Raw genomic sequence first — 24,836 nt, 5'->3', positions numbered from 1 at the left:
AGCTCACTTTGGGATCATTTTCTATTTTGGCTTTTAGAAGTACTTTTTGCCATTCTGGGCTCATTTTGGGGTCGTTTTCAACTTTGGCCTTTCCTGGAAGCCTTAAGAAGCACTTTTTTGTGATTCTGAGCTCAATCTGGGATCATTTTTTGTTTTGTCCTTTAGAAGCACTTTTCGGCAATTTTGAGCTCAATTCGGGATCATTTTTTGTTTTGGCCTTTAGAAGCACTTTTGGGGGTTCTGAGCTCAGTTTGGGATCATATTCTATTTTGCTCTTTTCTAGATCTTAGAAGCACTTTGCTGCCATTCTAAGCTCATTTTTAGATCGTTTTCTATTTTGGGTTTTTCTGGCTTTTAAAAATACTTTTTGACGATTCTGAGCTCATTTTGAGATAATTCTCTATTTTGGACTTTTTGCGATTCTGAGCTCAATTCGTGATCATTTTTTATTTTGGTTTTGTTAGGCCTTAAGAAGCACTTTTTGGGCGATTGAGCGCTCAATTTAATATCATTCTATATTTTGGCCTTTTCTGGCCTTCAGAAGCACTTTTTGGCGATTTTGAGCTCATTTTGGGATCATTTTCTATTTTGGACTTTAGTGGCACTTTTCGGCGATTCTGAGCTCAATTTGGAGTATATTCTATTTTTGGCTTTCAAAGCACTTTTTGACGATTCTGCGCTCAATTTGGGATCATTTTCTATTTGGACCTTTTCTGAGCTCAACTTGGGATCATTTTCTGTTTTGGCCTTTAGAAGCACTTTTTTGCGATTCTGAGCTCAATCTAAGATCATTTTCTATTTTCGCCATTAGAAGCAGTTTTCGGCAATTTTGAGCTCAATTTGGGATCATTTTTTGTTTTGGCCTTTTTTGGCTTTCAGAAGCAATTTTGGAGGTTCTGAGCTCAGTTTGGGACCATTTTCTACTTTGGTCTTTAGAGACACTTTTCGAAGATTCTGAGCTCATTTTGGGATGATTTTCTATTTTGGCCTTTAGAAGCACTTTTCGACGATTCTGAGCTTAATTTGGGATCATTTTTTGTTTTGGCCTTTTCTGGCCTTCAGAAGCACTTTTTGGTGATTCTGAGTTCATTTTGGGATCATTTTCTATGGCGTTTAGAAGCACTTTTCGGCAATTCTGAGCTCAATTTGGAGCATATTCTATTTTGGTCTTTTGGCACGTTTTTTGACGATGCTGCGCTCAATTTGGGATCATTTTCTATTTTGGCTTTTTCTGGCCTTTAAAAGCATTTTTGGCGATTCTGAGCTCAATTCGGGATCATTTTTTGTTTTGGCCTTTTCTGGCCTTCAGAAGCACTTTTTGGCTATCCTGAGCTCATTTTGGGATCATTTACTATTTTGGCCTTTAGAAGCACTTTTCGGCGACTCTGAGTTCATTTTGGGATCATTTTCTATTTTAGCCTTTAGCATTTTTAACAATTCTGAGCTTTTCTGTTTTGATCCTTTCTGGCCTTTTAGAAGCTCTTTTTGAGATTTTGAGCCTAATTTGGGATCAGTTTCTACTTTGGTCTTTTTCAGGCCATTTGAAACATTTTTCGACGATTCTGAGCTCAATTTGGGATCATTCTTTTATTTTGGCCTATTCTGGCCTCTAGAAGTACATTTTGGTGATGCTAAGCTTAATTTGGGATCATTTTCTATTTTGGCCTTTTCTGGCCTCTGAAAGCACTTTTTGGCGATTCTGAGCTCAATCTGTGATCAATTTCTATTTTGGCGATTCTGAGTTTAATTTGAAGGGGCGATGCAAAACCATTTTTTTCTAGCTGGAGAACAAACATTGTTGACTAGTGCCGAAATAAGGGTTTTAAAAAATAATTATTTTTGGTGTTGAGAAAACATGTCGAGGAATAAATATGTGTTCTTTTAAAATCAAAAATTATAAATTATTTCTTTAAATTAGCGAGGCTACAAACAACCTTTATTTTTGTCCACAAAGATAAGCTAGATTTTCGATTTCATCGTAAATTTTGGTCACCCTTATATTTAATAATACGGAAATAAGGGCTTCATCGTATGTCCCATCTTTGGAGAGGGAAGTTTTTCTCTTGATAATTATCGCGCTCAAGATCCAAGATTCCCTTTAAATTCGCTCTATGGACCACTGTGCAATGAACCAAAAACCCAAAAACATGCTCAAAGTTAAAGAGTGTTCATATTTCAATCCTCAATATTGTGAGTTCAATTGAAGATGAAGTCACTTGTCAATATAATCAAATTGATGTGATGATGTGATGACACAAGCATTTTCGTAAAAGGAAAAGTCAGATGCAGTCGACTACAGAAAAGCTAAGTTATTTCCTCTATCGCATTTCAAAAGTGAAAACTTTCTAATGTTTCTAAAACTCAATTGATCATTTTTCTAATAAGCCTGGAGCTTCTTTTCTCAAACTCAATAGCAATCACATTATCAAGATAAATGGAGTTATTTTAAATTAGTACTGGGGACTAATCTTCGATTAAAAACATTTTCGAAATTTAACCCGTTGTTTAACAAGGAAGAAAACGTTTCAAAGGATCTATAGACTGTTCCGAAAATTATAAATACATCTTATTTCTTGAATGAAACAAAAAATACAGGATTTTTCGGGTCATTCTATTCTGAAATAAAGATAATAAGTGTTTTCTTTCCAGTTTCAATTCAAGTTGGAATTATTTTTCGTAGGATACGCGAGTTCTCTAACTTTTCTCTTAACACTACTCTTAAGCTTTTGCACAGTGTGTTCTCCGACCATTTTTACCACTTTAAGCCAATCTTTTTTAAAATTTTCAACATTGTCCGCTGGTTTGACATATTTCCTCAGATTTGCCTTGGTCAAAGCCCAAAAAGTTTCAATAGGGCGAATTTCAGGGCAGTTTGGAGGATTCATCTCCTTTGGGACACATGTGATATTATTTGTTTTATACCATCCTAGTGCATCCTTAGAGTAATGGCAGGAAGCAAGATCTGGCCAAAAGATTGGAGGATTGTTATGCTGCTTAACCATGGGTAACAACCTTTTCTGCAAACACTCTTTCACGTAAATTTTACCATTCATTGTGTCATTCGTAATGAATGGTCGAGATATTTTCCCACATTCACAAATGGTCTGCCAAACCATTACCTTCTTGCCGAATTTTTCGGTGTAAATGGCTTTCACTGGTCCAAGGACATCCTTTCCCTTCGGTGATGTATAAAATTGCAGTCCTGGCAGAGTCTTATAGTCCAGTTTTATGTAGGTTTCGTCATCCATGAAAACACACCCCATTTTTTTGGTCAGAAGTTTGTCATAAAGCTTCCGAGCTCTCGGTTTCACAGATTCAGCTTGTTTTGGATTTCGTTTTGGCTGCTTCTGCTTCCGACGGGTCTGCAGACCCATTCTTCCCTTGGCACGCATAACGTTACTCGCCGAGGTTCCAAGCTTTCTCGCCACAACTCGTACTGATACTGAAGGATGCCGCTTGAAGTATTCCTTAACCTTTTTGTCCATTGTGGGATCAACAGGCCCGGGTTTTCTACCACGTCTTGGGACATCAGTAAATGTGCACTCTTCACAATACTTCCGCAATGCGGTTTGAACTGCTCCGACACTTATACCTTCTTCTCTGGCTAATTTTCTTATAGAAAGACCACTCACGGTGCCCCATTTGTGCACAATTCGCTTTATTTGCTCGGGAGAAAGGCCACGCATTTTCAAAATTTCGCACTAAATGTTAGAAAAAATGACAGCATCTGTTTCTTTTGGATGTAAACAACAGGACGCAGCCAACGTTTGGTTGAATACTGCACGTTATTTGAAATGACGGTTGATCGTAAGTGTATTTATAATTATCGGAACGGTCTATAGCATAAAATTCGTTGCAATCCTCAATTGCTACGATAAGCTGTCCTCATAGTCAATAAGATTATTTCCCTTTTCAGGACAAGTAGTTTTAAATCCCTACGAATGATAAGCCTCAACTGAGGATTGCGTATTAGAGAGTCTATTTTGCGTTAAAAGTACTTTCATTAGCACTACAACCATTAACCTTGCTGTCACGTTTTATGGACTTCAATGTGTAGTGGTTTCTCTTTCTAGTAGATCAATAATAATGATTTAATATTCAATTTTGTTGTCCTAATAAAATGATTCAAATGAACCTTTTGTGAGATTTTCACTTTGCTTGTAACTCTAAACAAGGCTTAATTCGGCGCCAACGATAAGAATAATTCGTCATAAATTCTTACCATCAGTTAACAAAAAGTGTGACGCGACTCGCTACAGTATGACGGGACATATTGTAACATTACATGCCATATCGCGAATGGACATGACGGTAGTGACAGGTTACACACTATATGAACCTAAGGTATCGGTTTTGAATCTACAGCTAAATCGATGACCTAGAAACGCTCTTACCTCATTGGTTTTCAAGGATAAAGAGGATATGAACTTCACATAAAAATTGTAACTTCAATCGAATTCTTCTTTTTTTTTTCATTTATACTGGAATACATTTTTAATTTATTTTTTTCAGGCCTCGGCCAAGAAACGGAGAAAACGCCATTTCTTCCATCGGAACCAGTTCGACTTACACCAGCGTGGGAAGAAAACAATCTGCCCAATGATGAGCTTAATTTCAAAGGTGAGTTTTGTCACAGGTTAAAATTGCTAAGCAATAATTCAACTAATCAATCACTTTTACCACAAGGAAATCGGCAATTTGATAGTTTTCGAAAAATATCGGGTTGATAATTTTTTCACGCTTTTGTATTCCATCGAGTTCTAATTTCATTCTGTTGTTTAAAGTTCATATATTGCAACAACGCCTTCAACTACAAACAAAAATTCCAAGCTGGCTTCGAAATTTTAACCATTTTCTAGATTATAATTCTGCACTGTGCTCATTCTGCTACTGAAGTCAGTGTTTCGGGTTATAATTGCTTACGTTTCAAATTAGCTTCTGCGTGAAGTTTTTCGCAGAAAGCCCTATGTGGTCGTACAGCAACTATAACTCGATATTAGCAGCAGGCGTCCGTCGAATAAATTAAAATTCGTACAGGATTTTTGAAGTTTACGAAATTTCGTGTTCATTTTGCTCCCCGTTTTGTGAGAATTTCCAGGAATAAAGATCCTACCGTTAGCAATCTCAACGCAGCAGAGATGGGTAGGTAACAATTTGATTGTTTTTTTGTTTTTGATATATCAATATGACTTGAATGCTCACCCCAAAAAAATGTCAGTCGATGATCATAGCTTCGAAGAAATGTTCGTTGCATATAATAGCATCGGAATGTGCCAATAAATTATTACTTAGTCTCACACGAATTTTCTTCCGTTGTCTTATGAATCGGAACGTATGGAAGGTAAGATGCATTTCATACACAGTAAAAAATAACGATTTTCGAAAAATAATTCCAGTGACAATTCCGTAATTTTAAATGTTACTTTAATTATTTTACCTAGAATATATATTTTATCATCAATCTTTTTTGAAGATAAAAAGTTACAATTTAGCGTGCATGCAATTTTCCCTTTGTATATACTCCATACCTTCGTGTCTACATAATTGGAATCATCCGTCCTTCCATGCCTCCCATGTCCAGCTAACAAATGCTCCCGGTCGCTTGGTTCGCTACAGAACATTTTTTGTCTCTCATCTTATCTCTTTTCGCGTAACGGAGGATCGGGCATTTCGAAAACTGCAATCATCCTTGCAGGACGGTTATACTGGTTTTCTCGGATTTTGTCAGCTCGATCGAGAAAATGATTTTCACGGTGTACTATTTGCTAATCAAACTCGGCTTTTTTCCAGGGGTCACCATGGAACGGGCCAAAATGGAGCTGCATCCGCCCCGCGATAAGCTGCTGCTCGTATTCCTGACGCTCATGATCCACGGCGTGGGTACGCTGATGCCATGGAATATGTTCATTACTGCCAAGTCGGTGAGTTTTTGCATGTTCGTCAGCACTTGCTAGATAACTTATATCTTTTCCGCTGCAGTATTTTGTAGATTATAAACTTAGTCAAAACTACACCGGAGTGGAATCCGAATATGGAACATACTTCCTGTCATACGTCGGATTTGCTTCGCAGATACCTAATCTGTTGTTCAATTGGTTGAACATCTTCATGAATCTCGGGTAAGTGTTGCTATTTATCGAACCAGAAACGTCCATTAAAGATTATATGTTTACTGAAATTTTGGTGTTCTGGTCGGCTTCTTATCAAATTTTTGAAGAAATTAACATCTAAGATATTTTACTTAAAATTTCTTTCGAACCCTTCTAAACCACAAAAAAAACGGTTTATATCCTACTTTTCTCGTAATTATTGTTATTTGAAGTACAGTTTGATATTTTCCCTTGAAAGTCCCATTAATTACCTTGAATTTGATGCCAAAAGCTTCAAAATCAGTAATACGGTTCAACAGTTACAAATTTTTGCCAATTGAACATATCGGATAGGATTTTTTTCGCATGTAATTGCTGTAAAGATGTATAAATTGACTGTCACTTGGATTAATACGGTTTTATCTTTCCAGAGGAAACCTAACCAAACGCATCGTCTACAGCATCCTGATCGAGGTGATAGTATTCGTTGTGACCGTGGTTCTTGCCATGATTGATTCATCCGAGTGGCCTGGAGCTTTCTTCTGGATCACTATGATAACGGTGGTAATTTTGAACAGTAAGTAAAATGTAGTTTCAAACATCGCACTTTTTTTTTAATACCATTCATACTACTATTTACATTCACGCAGTGGCTGGGGGTATCTACCAGAACACGGTTTATGGAATGGTCGCCAAGTTGCCTTTCAAATATACCGGTGCCGTCGTGCTCGGATCCAACATTAGTGGCACGTTTGCATCGATTATTGCGATCCTCAGTTCACAGTTTGCTTCCTCGGTTCGGACGGCCGCTATTTACTACTTTATCACGGCGATGTTTGTGCTGTTACTTTGCTTCGACACCTACTTCGCATTGCCTCTCAATGTAAGTATACAAATGGCAACCACTTTCACGTAGTTACGATACCAAAAAGCTTATTTGTTTTGTAGAAATTTTATCGGTACCATGAAATGCTGAAAGAAAAGGAACACGAAACGCACAAACGGGCCGGAATCAACGTTGACGGACGGCCTCCCTACTGGACCATATTTAAGCAAGCGTTTCCGCAGCTGTTCAATGTGTTTTTCGTATTCTTCATCACATTGTCCGTGTTTCCGGCCGTTCATTCGGATATCAAGCGATCCGATGCGGACTTCCTGGTTGGCGATGATCTGTATGTGAGTATCACATGTTTCCTCACCTTCAACGTCTTTGCCATGCTGGGTAGCTTGACGACCTCGTGGGTAACCTGGCCCAAGCCGAAGTATTTGGTGTGGCCGGTCATTCTTCGTGTGGTATTCCTGCCACTGTTTCTGCTCTGCAACTACCGACCACTTGGAATTGAGCGAATCCTGCCGATCTATATTGATAATGACTGGGTATACTGGGGAATCGCTGTGGTGATGGCATACACCTCTGGTTATCTCAGCTCGCTAGGCATGATGTATACCCCGCAATCTGTAGAGTCACAACACGCTGTAACAGCGGGTATGTTTGCCGCGGCTATGCTCATTACCGGTATATTCACCGGTATTTTGTTTTCGATGGTTTTCCCACTGGTCGTGCAGTACAATTTTCTCGAGTGGCTGCACTAGGGCTGGCGCTGGGGAGTTGGTTTGTTGACGCTGATAAGCTAGATCAACTGATCATGGCGTCTGTCACCAGGCGGTCTTCTACTATACTAAGTGTGTTGAAATGTTTTCTTTGGTTCATAGGAAATAGTATAAGCAAGCATGACCTCTTAAGCACAATCAAGTGGGGTTGGAGAATATTCTGTATACTACTTACTAGGCCAGATGCAAAACCCAAATTAATTGCTCATCGTCCCCGAAGAGTATCAAAGATTAAGTTTACGTTATGTTAGACTATGTTGTACTAATATTTCTTCAAATTAAATTTTGAAATGAAAAGAACTTGTAGCTGACTGATAGATTTTTTTAGGTGTTCCTCTCCATTTTTTTCTACTAACATGTTTGTACTAGCCTAGGCTATTAGGTTAAGCGGATTTCAAGCGAATGCTGTCCCACGCTCTTACATTTTACTGTATTTCTGGACTGCTCTCATCTAGTGTAATATTCATTCATTAGTTAAGCTTTCGTTATCACTTAGGTTCAGAAAAGTTTCAATTGGTTTGTAATAGAGTTAGTATTTAACAAGAAAGTATATTTTTATATAAACAAGTGCTTTTATTTAAAACTTTTGAAGAATATTCCTCCCGTTGCTTATGATTTTTCTTAGCTATTTCCCGTTTCGTCTATTCCTTTTACATTTATGATACCTTATAATTCTTTTCTCAAGTAGTTAATTTTTTTGTTTCAAGATCGAAAATACTCGTCTTATTTGCAATGTATGCTATACCGCCCTATTTTAAATTTCTCCTTATTCAAAAAAAAAATTAGTTTCGTAGATTGATTTGTTTTATTTTTTTTTATACGAATTGAACGATGATTGGGAAATCCATCGATCGAGCATATCCTATGTAAACTGTACATTACCTAGGTATACTTCTTACAACTTTTTTACAGAAAATAGACTCAGAGACAATAGTTGTTCGCAGGAAGCAAGCAACCTGTCGAACATATTCTAACTTTCTAACTAACGTTCGGAAATTCTAAAAAACTCCCAATTGCTAGATCCAAAACCAACTTATCTGGCTATATACTTATTTATCTATTATTAGATAGGTACAAACATATCTCCTAGAAATATCATAAAATAATCTAACGTAGGAAAATTTTCTATTCGAGTATAAGAAGTAGTTGAATATTCCCTCTTTTACGTCATTCAGAGTTCCATTCACAGTTGAAACTGCCAGCTCTACGATCATACTTACAATAGACAAGTGAAATCTTATCCTATTGTTCTTGTGCATTTTACAATACGCTTCGTTCAACACTACTCAACTAAGAACCCTTCGCCGAACTACATTTATTAGGATGATAGATATTCTTTATAAAAAGCAAATACAACACGAGGAACCACACTAAGACAATAACCAATTTTTGGAACCCTCAAAAATTTTGCACACTTGTGCTAGTTTTTTGATACATTTATATCAAACACACGTACCAAATAACCAAGCAACGTTGGCCGCTGTTTGTGTCCATTTTTGTATGTAAAGATAAAGCAAATAAAAATAAATTATCCAGTAAACGCGTTTGCGGACAATAAAACTTGAAATTGTAGACTTAACGCGATGGCACATAAATTGCTCAAGAAAATACATAACTGTGAGCTTGTCATCAGAAAGGTGAATAACATAATTCAATACCGTTGTAATCAAGTAAAATCACCTTCGTTTGTTTTTTGCTGTACTTGTGTCATTCCGATTCACTGTCTACTTCACACATACGTCTTTGTAATCTTTTATTATAGTGATTCTATATTGAAATCAGTTGAGTAATAATTTTTGAATTAACGGAAAACGTAAACTAAACGTTGAAGTTGCAGTTGTGTGACGAAATGTGACGAGAGGGAGGGTGGGGGTTCAAGCCAAGCTACGTAGCAAACATGAAACTACGAAAAAAATTTGTATTTTTTCTAATTGTTCTTTTTTATCACTGTTTTGTCTGCTTATGGTCATTTTTATTCCTTCCTTGTCTTTTCTTGTTCATTAATGACTCAAGGTATGTTTTGGATATAAAAATTTGCAAAACAAATTGTTATAAAACTACGTAATTATCTAGAGGGGGGTCCTGACTTTGTGACGAAATGCTACGATGGGGGAGGAGGGGGTCAAAAAAACCTCAAAAAAGCTACGTCATTTATGGATGTTCCCTAAGTGAAACTACTTCAAACGAACGAAATTGAAATTTTGATTTGTCCAGCATCTTGGTTTAAATCGCAAGGGATAAAATTAATCATTTTTGGATGAAATAATCAAGCTAGTGTCACACTATAAAGCTGGCATCACACCAATGAATATCGATCGATAATCCTAATGACAACTTTGAAAGCCAAAAGAAGCTGGGAAAATGTGATCAATATGACGACACTTTCGACCGGAAATTGTTAAACATCTCTGACCACAAGCTCTTAAGAGGCGTCGCCAAAGTCTATTCTAAGCTTTCTAATTTATCTAAACATTCGCTAGATAAAATTTCATTATTAATTGCGCAAACTTCTCTTAAAAAATAGGGAAACAGATGATCTGTTCTAAAGCCAACAAGCGGTTCACAGTGTAAATCAAGCTGTGAAGTATTACATACATGATCCACGTATACACTGTAAAAAAGCAATTATCACAAGTAGGCTTTATATACAGTAGTCTTCTATGCGGCTATTGACTAGCCCTTTTGTGACATAAATGTCAATAACAAACAAACTCCGTGTTTTTGATACCGTGATCATAGCTGGAATCATCATATCGCAATCTAAAGCTAAATAACGTAGTAACATATAACTTGTTGAACAATGCAACCAATATTACGGAAGTTTACTGAAATAAAAAGATCATATTCGTTAAACATGTTTTCCATTTTAAGTACTTTATGTTGCGCTCACTGCTGTTTATCTAAAACTCATTCGAACGAAACTCCTGAAAATTGGATGCATATTGAGTAGATGCATGGAAAGTCGTCCTGAAAGTTTCCTTGTATGCGACTCATTAAGCGACGGACACTTCTTTTGATTGTGGGATTAAGCACTTTTTGATCGTTTCTCCCTTTAACACTCTCCTAAGCAGTTGTTGATCGTCTTTTCCACTCCGTCGTTAGGTTTGCGACTTCCGAATCTATCCCCTAACCATAAAAAAGAGAATATACTTTTACTCTACGTTGCTTCGCAGTAGGTGTCTGAAAGTGCTTCGTCCCCTGAAGTTGGCACCTTTAAGTATCACCAAAGCTTGCGGAAACTGTAGTACGATATTTTATCCCGTGGTATTTGAACTAACTAGTAATGATTAGGGGGTATCGCGGTGAAGACATGATTTGCGGTCGCAAAGCAGGGTTAGTTAAGATGTCTGTCTTTGGTAGTGGTTAGAATATGAATAACTGATTTCTGACATTTCCGAGATGGTCTCGAGGTACGATGCTGACCTAACAAGCCAGTCGTCGTAGGTTCGAGTCTTGGCTCAGGAGAGACTGTTACTGTCAGTAGAATCGTAGCGCTAGCCCCGCAATTGTCCTGTACACTAAACAGTTGACTGCGAAGTCTGTGTATCACAAACAGAAGGTCAAGCTCCGAATCGGAATGTAGCACCAATGCTTTGCTTCAGCCTGAACACTCCCCCTCAAGCCGCAGAAAGTCTACTTCTTGATACGGATCGTCCTTCATAGCGGTGGATTCATTGTCATTTTTCGGGCTCACATCTTGGGTATGCTTTCCACTACTGTTCATCGGAATTACTGGTTTGCATCGTTCCATGTTGAACCGCTTCAGAATCGACTCTGTGTAGGCTTCCTAGTCCAAACTGATGGAACCATTGGCTCTTCCGATTCGGTGTTGCGCTTATCCCAGATCTTTCATCTGGAAGCAGCTGGGTGAAGGTTTGGTTGTCCACCAGAGCGTCAAATCCCTTCTGCATAGCACGCTTCCACGCATCACTATCGTCCCAGACTAGCGCTTCCTGATGTGAGACGGGATCGTCGCCTAATTATAAAAAAATTAACAATTCATATTCGATGCCACCGCCACAAAACCATCGCTGGTGCCTTTATCATCTGGAAAACCAGAGAAGTCACTCGAATCTCCCGTCCTCTGCGCACAAGGGCGGTTAATCGTCTTCTGACTCCGATTCATAGAGTGTTGAGTCGAAAGTGTTTGATACGCCGCGCTTCGGGGCGCGCTACTTCGAATGGAACACCTTCGATCAGTAAAACGAATCCACTCTTCATTGTGGTCTTCTTCTTTGCATCGTACAGACGATAGCCCCTGGTTTCTTCATCAAATCCCGCCTCTGCCCCAAATCTTTCCGAACAAGAGACGCTTTCTCTATAATTTTCGACTAGCGCGCTCTGCCAATCCGGTTTGCTCGGGTGTGTAATCGTTGGTCTTCTCGTGTCGGATGCCTTCCTTCTGTAAGTAACCTTGGAAGCCTTTGTTTAGGTATTCCTTACCGTTGTCAGTCCGGATCACTTTGAGGTTTTTTCCGCTTTGCCGCTCTGAAAGTTTTTGAATACCACTAGCTAGCCCTTCCACTTCTGATTTGGTTTTTAGGAAGTATACGAAAATACGTCTGGTCTTATCGTCGATAAATTTGTTGTAAAAGCGGTTACCACCGATCGAGTTCATTTCCATTGGTCCACTTATATCAGAACGAACCAGCTGTAGTATTGTACCTCCGGCACACGAAATCCACCTTTCGTGAATGGCAGCATCGATTACTTACCCATCGGAAAAACACGACAGTCCGCAGCATTGGATTCATCATTCAGTGAAATTCCAGTCACAAAGCCACCAACAAACTTCTCGAAATTTCCAGCAACGGTGCACGACAAAACCTGTTTGCTATCCACCGCCTGGTCTAGCTTGAATTGATTGTTGGAGTGGCTCCCTGTAGCCACCAGCTCGTCGTTGAGATTAAAAAACCTTGCAGCCATTGTTGTTGAATACCACGGAATATCCACAATTGCACAATTCAGCTAATCGACAGAAGATTCGCCGTCAACCCAGGAATTATCTACACGTCACTCACCACAACTCCATCCTGAACACTGGTTAAAATTACACCATTAGCCGAGACAACCTTGCCGTGCGCTTGTTCGAGCTTCGTTAGGCGACCTCCATTAAGTACTTCACGCAAATTTTGATCAAAATGTACTCCCTCTCCCTTCCTTGTCACGGTTTGTCACACGAGCCAATCGTAGAAATCACCGTGTGGAATGTTTCACTTTTCCTTGCGTCCTTGCAGTCCCTGGTGATGTGTCCGAAACGAGCACATTTCCACATCGGGCCCTTGGATAAAATTGGTTGCTCCTGCAGAAGTTTGGTATTCATCTGGGAGACCAGCCAGCAGAATCATACCAACTCAGAGCTCCGACAATTTGAATCTGATGCCATTCTGCTGATGCGCTGTCGAAATCACCTGATTTACATATTCGTCTATCGAGTCGCACAAATCCAAATTTGTCTTGATGAACTTATAAGGTAATCCGAACTGCCGGGAGAGTCCTTTGTCCTCGAATGTCGTTTCCTATTTGTTCCATGCCGTACGCGCTGACTCCGCGTCTTCGCTATGGACGTAGATTGTAGGGTCATAGGGCAGGATCAGTTTCAATCGGGCTTGCATATCCTTTCGCTCGTCCACCGCTTCAACGGTTCCGTTTTCTTTTATCTTCGGCTTGATGGCTTCTCAAAGGCCATTAAGCTGGAGAAAAATTTTTGCAGCAAATTTCCATGACGGCCAGTTTCCACGTCCCCTCAAACGTTCGAAGGCTGTAATGTTGGACGATGCGGAAACTCCGTTGGAACATAAAAGTGCTGTTTAAACTCGTAATCATTTTCTAGCATTGACTGGGGCCATAACCTAATGAGGCAGAGTTAGTTAAGACGTCTGTCTTTGGTATGCAATGCACGTTTGCTGTTGCGATTACTGGAAAAAATGCATTCAGGAGCATTGTTTTTCTCTTTGCATCAATTCCTCGTGGCTTTTTCATTTCGATTCAGAAGAATTTTAGATTGCACCCACAACCAACTTGATGTAGCGGATGAGCCGACTTGCACTCTCCACCCTCGTTAGTCCTTTCCTTTTTTTTCATTTGTTCCGGAATTTACTACAAACCAAAAAAATATTACCTCTAGTAATCGAAGGCATTGCATACTGTAGAAGTAGTTTCATTTTCCTAAGACAGAAATAAATTTACACTTTGATAGCATAATCATATTCCTAATCTCTCCATGTTTTTGAAGTAGAATACTTCTCTCAGGAAGTTCGGCTACATAGGGATGTAAAATGAAAATCTAAAAGCGAAAAAAGTTAAAAATATGTCCAATTTCAAATGCTAATAAACCGGTTAGTATTCGATGCATTTCCTTCGTTCTTGCAGCAGTAGATTGGAAAATCTTCTAAGATTCATCCCAAATGAAGATGATTGTAATTTTATTATTCAAACTATTGTACTATTGAAAATAGTCAAGCCTTCTCAAAACGCAAAATTCGACCTCTGATTGGTCGTTACATGATTGCTTCCCAAGCACGGTCGACAGAATCAAATACCTTGTAATTGAAAATATGCTGTTTGGCCTATATAAGAGCCTGTTTCAGCCGAAGCCGCTTATAATAGTTCTAGACAGCGACAACAGCAGTCATCCCTTAGCAGTAGCAGTGCAGTGGATACCAGCGATAGCGGATAGCGGCGGAGCAATGGATGGCGCACTAGTTTATGCAGGGACAGCGGATACCAATGGCAGCGTATAGCGGCCACAACTGTGGCAAGACTACGATTAGCGTAGCAGTTGCAGCGGGTATACTTGACCATGAAGCATTTATGCAATAATTGAATGAAAATTGCAATTGCAGCAATCGACCTTTTTCAAGGCTACTAAATGTTTTTTGAAGAGCATAATGAATGGTTATTAATAAACCGCAACTTAGGTTTTATGCTGCTGCAAATACACAGCAGTGTGATGTTTATTACGATTTGTTGATACTGTGCTTAACAAGCGGTATATACGAAACCAATCCGATTTCAAAATGACTGACACGCAAACAGCCGGGTTATCTTCCTTGTAAAAGTATTCTACTTCAACTTCGCGGTCGTGGCTTCGCACACAACCCTCCTGTGATTTTTTTCCATATGGAACATTTATGCTCTCGTAGGCAGTAAGGGATGTTACGGATATCCGCATCTGCATGAAAATTGACATCCGCATTCACATCATACCGTGCGGATATTGAAAAGAAATATCGCTTAATAAAATTTTGTAGAAAAATTTTCCTTGGTGTATTTACAGCTCGCTTAAATAACTGTTGCACTAGGGAGAGACATGGTGGAGTGAAATAAGCAAAATAAAACACAAGGAATGCTACGGATATCCGCATCCGCGAATGCGGAACATCCGCATGAAAATTGACATCCGCATCTACATTAGAATGGCCATTTTTGTAACAACATGCGATTTCGAAGAGCGCCGGGCGGAAAAAGTTTCCTTTTTACTCCAAAAATAAGCCATGAAAATTTGAAGTTGATCCGAGTTCATTTAATGGACCCACAAAACGCTTATATTAAAAAAAATAGATTCTCATAAGAACTGTTGTTTTTTATCTCTTTTTGAAGTTTTTTGTCTTAGTTTCTTAAAATAGTTGTATATTTTGCGTCGAAATACTCTTCAATTATAAAATCATATCATTAGGGACATTCATATATTGCGTAACGCTAAATTATAGCAACTTTAAACACCTCCAACCCCTACCGCAATTTTGCATGAGGGCCTCGCGCAATGGAACTCTTCGTTGAATATCCCCTTCTTCTTGGTACGTTACGTAATAAATGCATGACCTCTCATATTCTTTAGAGGTTTTGAAACTGGCATTCAGTGATTATATCCTCAATCGTACTTCATTGCAGCAACTGCGGACAATCGGATTGGTGAAGCAAAATTATCTAAATTATTAAGAACTTTTTGTATGGATTTAATGTTATTTTTAGTATTATTATTATTATTATTATTATTGAAACAGGTCAGCACTAGTGATCTGAATACACTAAGACGGTGAATTTTATCAAATACGATCATTTCCTGTTGATCGAATAGCAATTCTCATGAGTTTCAATGAAAGTGCAAAGTTCTTGGGCGCGCTTAAAATTGATTCAAGCTACGGCAAAAATATCGCCTAAGAAGTTCATAATACACTAATGGAATGAAATATTTCGGCAAAGTTTCGAAAACTAACCAATATTACTTGTCCTCTTAATTTCTATGAACTTTAATGCAAAATATATTACATGGCAAGAGCATCGGACCTTAAACACTTGTCTGTTTTACAAGAGCATCAAACGAAATCAACTCATTCACAGCCAATCAACTCACTCACAGCTTCAATGATCCAAAAGTTCTGATCATTGACCATAAATTGCATTCAAGACATGTCCCTGTTGGTAGTCAAACTTCACATTCTGGTGTTTTTCGGATGTCAAATGTATTAATCAAGTTATGAATTCTCTACGTGATTCTTTCGCTTATGCCGAAATTGATAGTAGTCTCAGACGCTGTAACTGAAAAGATGAAGAATCGCGGTATTTGAGCCCAGAATAAGTTGGATTGGCCTGATATCCCGTTTGAAATTAAACAAAAAATGATCGGGCGATCAAAAGGTCAAAAGGAATGGTCCTTAAGGTGAAACGGTAATGAAACCACAAACAGCCAATTTCGAATCACCACTTCGAATTTTCAGAAGCACATGACTCGGAAATAGATGATGCATTCCCTGTGAAAACGCTATTTTATGTTTGCTTCACCGCAGCAAACATGAAATAGCGTTTTCACAGGTGACGCATTTACTGTTACCAATTCTTGGGCCTTTGAAAATTCAAAATGGTGACTGGAAGTTGGCCATTTTTGCTTTCAATACCTAATGTTAAATTTATGAAAAATTCTAACCGTGTTTCAACACATAATTAAGACGAATTTCAGTTTATACTGCATGTTGGTAATTTATACCTAAAAAATACATACCTCATTCAACATACAACCGTTTCAACAAACACCGAAAGGTATAGATTTTTTTTAAACTTAAATTGGGGTGATAATATTACTGTTTTATGAAAATACAAGTGTATTTGAATAAGTTTATCGAGAGATATATGTTAAAAAAACTTCATACAATTTTCATGTAAATCGATTTCTCAAATATAAGCGCTTTGTGGGTCCATTAAATAAACTCCGATGAACTTTTAATTTTCGTGGCTTATTGTAGAGGTCAAAAGGAAACTTTTTCAGCCCGGCGCTCATTAAGATCGATAGTTTCAAAAACGGCCATACAAAATATGGCCACTCTAATCTACATGTGCATCCGTAATCACATATCCGCATCCGCATCCACATCTGCAGATGTCTAAAAAATCACATCCGTAACATCCCTAGTATAAAACATCGAATGTACATAATTGGGATTCGTTAGATTACCCAACGTCACTCATTCTACAACACGAATTTCTTTTTTTAATTCTATTGAAGAAAAAAAAAGATCCACCTTCGCGATATGACAATTAAAAACTTATACTTATGCATTGTATTTATAATGTCAAAGTTGGCATAAAATGGGTTCTTCGGTGTTATAATCATGGAATATATGAAACAAGTAATTTGGATTGCTCGAGAGATACGTACTTAAACGATAAATAGTGGATCATGCCAATTATCGATAAGAAAACCCCTTTTTTTCTATGATATTATAAAATATCATAACAATTCTTTTCGTAACTTAGTATATGCATAATTTAATGTTATGATTTATTATATGTTTTATGATTTTATATTTTCTCATGTGTGTAAGATTTGGGTTTTTCCAAAATTTTACCAAAAGTAACTGAAAGTAAAAAACGATTGAAGAACCCATTTTAATAATTTCTATCCGTAAAAAATAACAAATATTGAATTGTTTGCTTCTAATATCAATGAAAAGTATCAAAATATATATATTTTTTCTCGTGAAAATAATCCAATCTCTTTACATGTTAGGGCTAGTCGATCAAAGCGTTTAAAGACTAAACGGCAATTAAGTTGCATAATGTTTAGTGAAAATAGACTGCGTACAAATCGTAAAGAGATGGCATGTTTTTGGTATTTAACATTTTCACGTTTAGTTTGGTTCCATAGAACTTCAACGACGCTTTGATGGCTGATCCACGTATCTTAAATTGTAGTTTCTATGCTAGGAAATATTGATATACGTACGCTATTGCTACATTACACGTAATTTGAAAGTAATCCAAATCACTCAAATTTTGAAACGTATCTGCAGTATAAGATTATTTAAAAAATGTTAACGAAAGTTTAAAAAAATATTCAAAGTGACTAATATCGATGAGGGCCACTAGTATTGCAAGCTGATCGTGATAAAACCAATTATCACCTTTTTTGATGAAGGATTCAAAATAATATTGCTTGAACGTTTTGCCAAAAGGGCAAAATAATTGGTACAAAAGTGCCCGAGAAAAATTAGAACTGCGTAGTAATACCGTAACCTGGTTTGCCGATGATGCACACGATGACAATGGCGACTACTCCTCTACTACATGACAAACACTTTCTCGATCTTCGGTGAGCGAAATTTGTCGTTTGTTTTCGGACACACGATAATGTCGTTTTCGCGTCGCATCTGTTCGATTGCCTGCTGGCCAAAAATCTGTCCGTTGGGCAGCATCATTGGAAGGTTATGTTCGTTCAGTGGTTTGCCGGTTATTCTGTAGGGAAAAAAGATAGAAATTTTAACTTGGTTTTTGACATAGAAAGATTATGCTTACCTGCAAATTAACCTGCTCTGGGCGCAATGAGAGAACGGTAAATTCTCTGCAATTTCGTTAATGTTCTTCTGGCAAACAGGACAGTTCATGTTCTTTGATGTTGTCGAGTAGCATTGGGGTGTTTTAAGCGCCGAGATACCGGCCTGAACGGCCACGCTCAGTACCGATTGAGCTGGGAGTTGGAACAGACGATAATTTTCGAGCCGGAAGTGCAGTACTAGATCATTCCAACGCTGAGGATCGAAGAGAGTTTTGTATGGTTCGATTTCGGTACTGACTGGAAAAGCCAGCAGTGCCATACATTGGCGAATTTCTTTCAGTTGTTCATGCTCGAAAGCAGGAAAATATTTTTGGGCATGCTTTACCGCCATCAAGCGTTTATCATCGCGAATCAACTCCACAAACTCCTGCACTCGTAGTTGGAACTCGATGTTCGAGTTGATTTTTTTCAGCTTGGATTTGTTGTCGTTGCACCAGATAATACACTTAGCTGTGCTTCGGGCAGCCAAATCGCGTTCGACCTCGCGGGTTATTTGAAATATGTCCAAATTGGTGAGATCTCGAATTCCACTGCGGATGGCTAACCGTTCCGCTGTGTCGTAATAACCTAACCGTAGAAAATGCTCTACGATCATACGATCCAGTCGAATCTTCTTCCACTGATTAGTGGCCGCTACCTGCAGCTCCATCGTAGTTGTATCCGTAGATGAATTTACGTTCTGTTTGAGGTGTTCCAAGCGACGCTTGCATACCAATCCAGCAGATAGCTCCTCAGAGATGCTCTCTTCAGCTTTACGTTTCAACATATGCAAGCGCTCCACGACACCTCCCAGTAAGCGAGAAATTTCCGATCCGGCCGAACCTTCCGATAAACCTTTCTCCAGCTCAGAAGCAGCGTTCTGGATTTGACTTAATTCGCGATCCAGTGTTTTCTGAGCGATGCGGAACTTTTTGTTAAGAATTTCATATGGCACCTGGTTAGGGGAAGTAAAGTAAAAAAAAAAACTAGTGAAAAAAATTATTGCAAAGGGTCGGAACTACCAGAAATACCAAAAATTTCTTCGTTAAGGTGAAACGGGATTGTGGCCTTTTCCTATACAATTTTGAGGTTAGAGTTTTTTTTTACTTCTGTATTTGGTCGGCGTGCGACCAGACCGAACCAAGCGCCAAAAACATTATTTCGAGTAGTCGGCGGTCAAAGTTTACTCACCCCGTATGCTTCCTGCAAGCTGCTGCAGAAAAATTTTGTTATAATACCATTATAAACTGTTCAAATGATTTCGTTTTTTCACGAAAGATAGATTATCAATTTTATCATCCACTAGTGTTAAAAACTCAATTTTTAAAAAAATGGCGCTTGGTTCGGTCTGGTCGCACGCCGACCATTTAGATCGTAAAAAATTCGGCTTCCACTAAATAAACAGCACTCAAATTGCTACTTCAGGCATGCAACAGTTGTGAAAACAATTGATCAAAGTTCCATGTACGTAGTCTTAATAAATCAAGAAAAAATTAGATTGCAAAATTCGTGTTGATCGCGACCACGTACCGTTTCACCTCAATGATTACAGTGCAAAATTGTTCGCGTTGACGACAGTACTTAAGAAGGTTTCATGTGGAGTAACTTTTGCAATTTTTGCTACCATTTTTTCTTTAGTAAACATTTATTTGTTAGAAAAAAAATTGTAAAGCAGGTAGAATTAGGGGGTGATATCACAGTCACTACTAAAACAAAATGCATTGTATTTTAAGATATTTTATTTAGATTCTCTTACTTTACTAATACTTCATGCGTTGCAGGGTTTTTGTCGATGCGGGATCTACGGGGAAGAATGCACGCCATCTTTGTGCCGTTTGTACTTAAGCTTCGATGGTCTGTTCTTGTGTTTCGATGTAGTCATTTTAGCTTCCACACGTTGTTTGCTGTTTTTTAGTACCCGCTTGAAGAAAACTTCGCACTCAACTTCGGTAAAGTCCTTGTCGGCGAGCTTAACTAGGCGGAAAAATAGGGTGCGGAATCGATTATAGAATTTCAACGGTATCTTTCGTTTAGTGTCCGACCGTGCATTTTCCGCTGAACTGGCACCATCGAGATCTCTGGCGTTGCCAGTCCAAGAGCAATTCAATAAAAACGATCGGGTGATGAATGAGTCTATCAGGCGGTAGCAGCAATCAATTCCATTAGCCTTACCATTAGACCCGCATATGAAACTCATTCCAGCTAAATGCTTCCGCATGTAGGCATCATCTTTCAGTGACTCTTCGATCTGGTTTAAGTCGTCAACTGAATTCACCGGTTGAATAACACACACAGACTCTAAATCATTGAAGTCTATCCGCGGGGTTTGCGTGCTTGGAGCCGCTCGGTTGACCTTTACAGCCTGTGTGAGGTAATCAATGCTGGTCATCATCGAGGTCATCATCTGTTGCATTCTTCTCTGGTTTTCCAATATCTTATTTTGATTACTCAGCAGCGTTTCTAGAATATGCGGCTGTCCAGCATCCGGAGGCGTATAAAATGGCGGGGCCGAGTCTTGAACGTCGGGATCCGCCCGGAAGAAACCATTTTCTTCCGCGTAATGTTCCATCTAAAAAACAAGCAAAAAATAGAGATTGGTGTGAAACATGGTTGCATTGCACTTACTTATCGATGTCAGTGAAGGCTTCATGGCAAATATTGGTTGGGTGTCCTTCCGCTTCCACGTGTTTCGTCCAACGCGAGTTCATTCTCACGACAGGCAGTGTGATAACGCGACTACGTTCTACGATGCGTGTCGCTTACTGTTATTTTATCTCTTTTTTCATACAGTACATGATTCATTTTGTCCATTCATTCGGTCATTTTGACATGCACAAAATGTTGGACATACATTATGTTTTTGACAGAAAGCATTGTAGCCTGCTCACGAAACGGAATATTTGTGCATATTTACGGAAAAAAACGAGAACAAACATTCACCGGAGGCAAGAGAAACAAATTACAAAAAAAAAAAAAACAAGTGAAACACAAGAGAGCTGTTAAGTGAATAAAATGTTTGGCTTTCATAGGAAAATACAAAATAAAAAAAAAAGAATATATATATATATATATATTGATACCAGAATGATCATTGAGTGTATCATATTCTTATAAATGTTATTATTTAAGCTTTCAGAAAAACGTGTGGTTATGGACCGAAAAATAAGCATAACAAAAAGAAGAATATGAGAAAAACTCATTATTTTAAACTTTGTTGGTCGGCATCTTTTCACTCCGAGAAGTTCTCAGGCTGGGTGCTCGTTTATTTTTAAGGTTCAGGTATCTGCTAACAAGTCCTGAAGAGCTTTGCTGCGATCACCTGTGACCAAGTTGGAACGCTTTGAAAAATGTTTGCCCTTCTAGAAAACACACAAAATCAAACATATTGTCACCCTAATAAGCAAATAAAAAAATACGAGTCTATTTCTTTTGGTTGGTGACCGACCTTTGCAACTATGAGCCAAATTGAAGCACTTGAAAATAATATTTTTTCGTCCTAGCATCGCTGTATGTACATATTCTATCATATCTCCGGAACGCCTTGGCCGATATTCACCAAACTTGACATACATGTTCTCTACACATTAGAGGTATTCAAAAGCGTATGAGAAATGGGAGTGCAGCCACTAACATGGGAGAGGGGCTGAATTCGGAACAAACCCATGTATAATTTTCGCTTTTTATACTAAAAAAACGCCTCTGTAAAAATTTGACCGCAATACAGTCACAAACGATCTTAAGCAACTTGTTTGGATCATAACAAGTAGAAAAAATACCGAAAAGATTGAAAAAACTTTAGAATATGGGGCAATCATTCTTCTCGAAAAAGATAGGATAGGCTTTTCGAAAAAGATAGGACAAATATCCTATACTTCTATTATCTTCTAGATTATCTCACAGATTTCTAGATCGGTTAAAAAAAATTGTTATCGCATGAGAGATCTGTTTTTCAAACCCTAAATTTATGAATGGGGAAGGCTTTAATGTCATGACTCTTGCAATCTGAAAATCTGTAGAGTAAATACCTGTTAGCTTCAATCGAAAGTCAACATAATTCAACAAACATAAAAACTAAAAGGTTTATAGTATTGCTTTTTCATGCGAAATTACTAAACATTACGTAGAAATTTTAAATCCAAGATAAACTTGTACAGTAGCACATTTCCACTGAGTCTAAAATTTTCCACTAATATTTGGATGCTGCCTGCAAGCAGGTTTCCCTGAGCTAAGTGCGAACGTCACTAATGATTAAATTTTTTCTAACAAAAACAGTAAAACCGGTAACCAAAAAGGCAGTAAACAATCATTCAAGGTGAGCTATATTGCATCATGCTCATGAGATAAAGCATATTAACAGCTGCTTATGTGACTGTCAGTGTAATAATTGACATCCGGCTGCATTTCCGGATAGACTGCGAGTTGTTCTACCAGTATCATAAAACTCCAATTCGACAAGTGAAATAATGAGACACAGGTAGAAATAACAAAAAAAAACTTGTTATCAGTAATTCTCTTTGCTTCGTACGGTAGACAAACAAATTTGAAAACTGCAGAGCAGCGAACTTCTACCTATGGTTTGCAAATACACAACCTACCTTGAGATTTGTGAAAAAGTTTAAAACTCTTCTTCTTAAGTGTAATCAAATATTTGCTCCATTCGAAAAAAAATGAAAAAATTAACAAACCTAGGCGGAGGCATTGAAAGAGTAGAGAATAGTTGATCAAGAAAACCAACATAATAAAAGTTTATTTGTTTTGGAATTGATATGAGTTAATTTTTAAAGTATAATGCTTCTTGTTATATAATATAAAAATATGCACTTTTTTATAAGCCAACACTTTTTGCTGAAAAAAAGTATAGTATACCTATCTATATTAAATGTTTCCTCGCAATTTTTTTTGTTCAATCATTTACGAGCAGCGAAATATGTTTATCTGTGATCTCATATCCTGACATTTTTTTCTTTCAAGAAAGCAGCAAAAAAACTTAAAACACCCATTTATATGCCTATATTAAAATATTGCATTTCAGCCATTATTCCGATTTTTGCGACGCAAATGCAAGTTTTTGCAAATCGAAAAACGATTCAGTTGATTTGATGTCGCAAGCACTTTGGAGTAACAGCAGCAAATGTGAACTAATTTTACATGGAGCCTCCAATGACAAAAATTCGGTCCCATCTAGTAATTCCTGTACAACATATTGAACAATAGAAACCAATGAAGTAGCTTACCTTCAAAGTCGGGTGCTCCATGGCCTTTATTTCAGTCATTAACCCGTACTCTCACAATATAATCAGGTAGAAATGTCCTTGCGATGAGCAAATTCTCGAGATTGATTTCCGGAATATGCGTTTCAACTTGAGTTAATAATGTCTATTTATTGCAAATGCATTAGTTCACTGCTGTCTAATCACCAAATTGCAAGCACAGTTCTCTGTCATAAAAGTAAATTGACGAAACGACGGACGAACCCCAGCAAATAACTTTTTGTCAATGGTCGTCTCACAGAACATACTTTGTTTTATGATTGCCTTACAGGGTTGCCTGTATCTCCAAGAAAAATATATTGTTAATATTTTATAATCACATTGATAATTTGTAATAAAATTTGTAATTCAACCATAATTTAAGGCACTAAACTATAAAAGGTCTCGAAAACTAAATATTGGTTTCATAAACTCTGTAAAGCGGTACTTTCTACCTTTATATACATATTCGTACGGCACCTCAGGCCAACAATCGTATCGGCATATGTGGCAACCCTGCCGTGTCAACCATAACAACAGATAGTGCCGTTCCGTTCGTTAACACTGGAAGGATGTTGAAGCCTGCTCGCACTCATATGAAATTATGCAAGCAAACGTCAACACATCTGCTGACAATAGCAAACATAAGCTGAAGCAAAAACGGCAAAAACCAACACATTACCAGCGCTGGTAGAGCAGGCAAAAGCGATCTCGAAACTGGAAGAGAGAAAAAGATGACCCAATCGAAGCGCCACACATACACGAAGTTTTATTTATTCGTTTTATTCGCGTTGACGGTGTTGCTGATATTTGTTTGGTTTTTGCATGCGAAAAAGAAGGAAGGAAATATTTTTGCTTTTGTCATCACGCACATTTTGACAATTGCATATGAGAGTTCACGTAAGTGCGAACAGCCTTCGAAATCTCTTTCAACGCGAATAACCCGAATTGCGATTTCTAGTGTGATCCAACAAAAGGGCGTACGTCGCAAACGTACACCAAATGAAAAAAAGGTTGAAAATTAGGGGCAAGACACTATTGATATGGTGCGAATAATTTCCAATATTCAATATCACA

At 38.0% G+C, this 24,836-nt stretch overlaps 3 protein-coding genes across 3 annotated transcripts in view; 1 reads left to right on the top strand and 2 right to left on the bottom strand.

Annotated features, from left to right (window-relative positions):
* Positions 1–10,578, top strand: part of LOC129718182 (equilibrative nucleoside transporter 1) — a 54,379-nt gene extending 43,801 nt beyond the window's left edge. Inside the window, exons 3-8 of the mRNA XM_055668675.1 lie at positions 4,513–4,620; positions 5,791–5,921; positions 5,980–6,119; positions 6,521–6,666; positions 6,740–6,972; positions 7,038–10,578. Of these exons, the coding sequence (XP_055524650.1) occupies positions 4,513–4,620; positions 5,791–5,921; positions 5,980–6,119; positions 6,521–6,666; positions 6,740–6,972; positions 7,038–7,682 (1,403 nt within the window). The 3' untranslated portion in view covers positions 7,683–10,578. The remainder of the gene's footprint in view (positions 1–4,512; positions 4,621–5,790; positions 5,922–5,979; positions 6,120–6,520; positions 6,667–6,739; positions 6,973–7,037) is intronic.
* A 6,641-nt stretch (positions 10,579–17,219) lies between these two features.
* On the bottom strand, positions 17,220–24,057 carry LOC129718172 (E3 ubiquitin-protein transferase MAEA). Its single transcript, XM_055668654.1, has 3 exons — positions 23,745–24,057; positions 18,492–19,465; positions 17,220–18,431 (listed from the first exon to the last, which is right to left on the bottom strand). Exons 1-3 carry the CDS (start codon positions 23,781–23,783, stop codon positions 18,260–18,262), a joined length of 1,185 nt encoding a protein of 394 aa, XP_055524629.1. The 5' UTR covers positions 23,784–24,057; the 3' UTR covers positions 17,220–18,259.
* Positions 20,232–21,522, bottom strand: LOC129718173 (uncharacterized). Its single transcript, XM_055668655.1, has 2 exons — positions 21,136–21,522; positions 20,232–21,079 (listed from the first exon to the last, which is right to left on the bottom strand). Exon 2 carries the CDS (start codon positions 21,077–21,079, stop codon positions 20,312–20,314), a length of 768 nt encoding a protein of 255 aa, XP_055524630.1. The 5' UTR covers positions 21,136–21,522; the 3' UTR covers positions 20,232–20,311.
* Positions 24,058–24,836: the final 779 nt, after the last annotated feature.

Source organism: Wyeomyia smithii, chromosome 1 (assembly GCF_029784165.1).
Source record: "Wyeomyia smithii strain HCP4-BCI-WySm-NY-G18 chromosome 1, ASM2978416v1, whole genome shotgun sequence".
NCBI classification, from domain to species: domain Eukaryota; kingdom Metazoa; phylum Arthropoda; class Insecta; order Diptera; family Culicidae; genus Wyeomyia; species Wyeomyia smithii.
Note: the sequence above shows the minus strand (reverse complement) of the source record. Positions and strands in the feature narration are given on the sequence as shown.

Bases quoted from the DNA above. Each gene is read 5' to 3' on its own strand.
- LOC129718172 (XM_055668654.1), bottom strand. From the start codon at position 23,783: ATGACTGAAATAAAGGCCATGGAGCACCCGACTTTGAAG. The intron at 19,466-23,744 runs GTAAGCTACTTC...TCCCCTAACCAG, and splicing joins TGGAGCACCCGACTTTGAAG to GTGCCATATGAAATTCTTAA. The intron at 18,432-18,491 runs GTAAGCATAATC...TTTTCCCTACAG, and splicing joins CAGAGCAGGTTAATTTGCAG to AATAACCGGCAAACCACTGA.
- LOC129718173 (XM_055668655.1), bottom strand. From the start codon at position 21,079: ATGGAACATTACGCGGAAGAAAATGGTTTCTTCCGGGCGGATCCCGAC.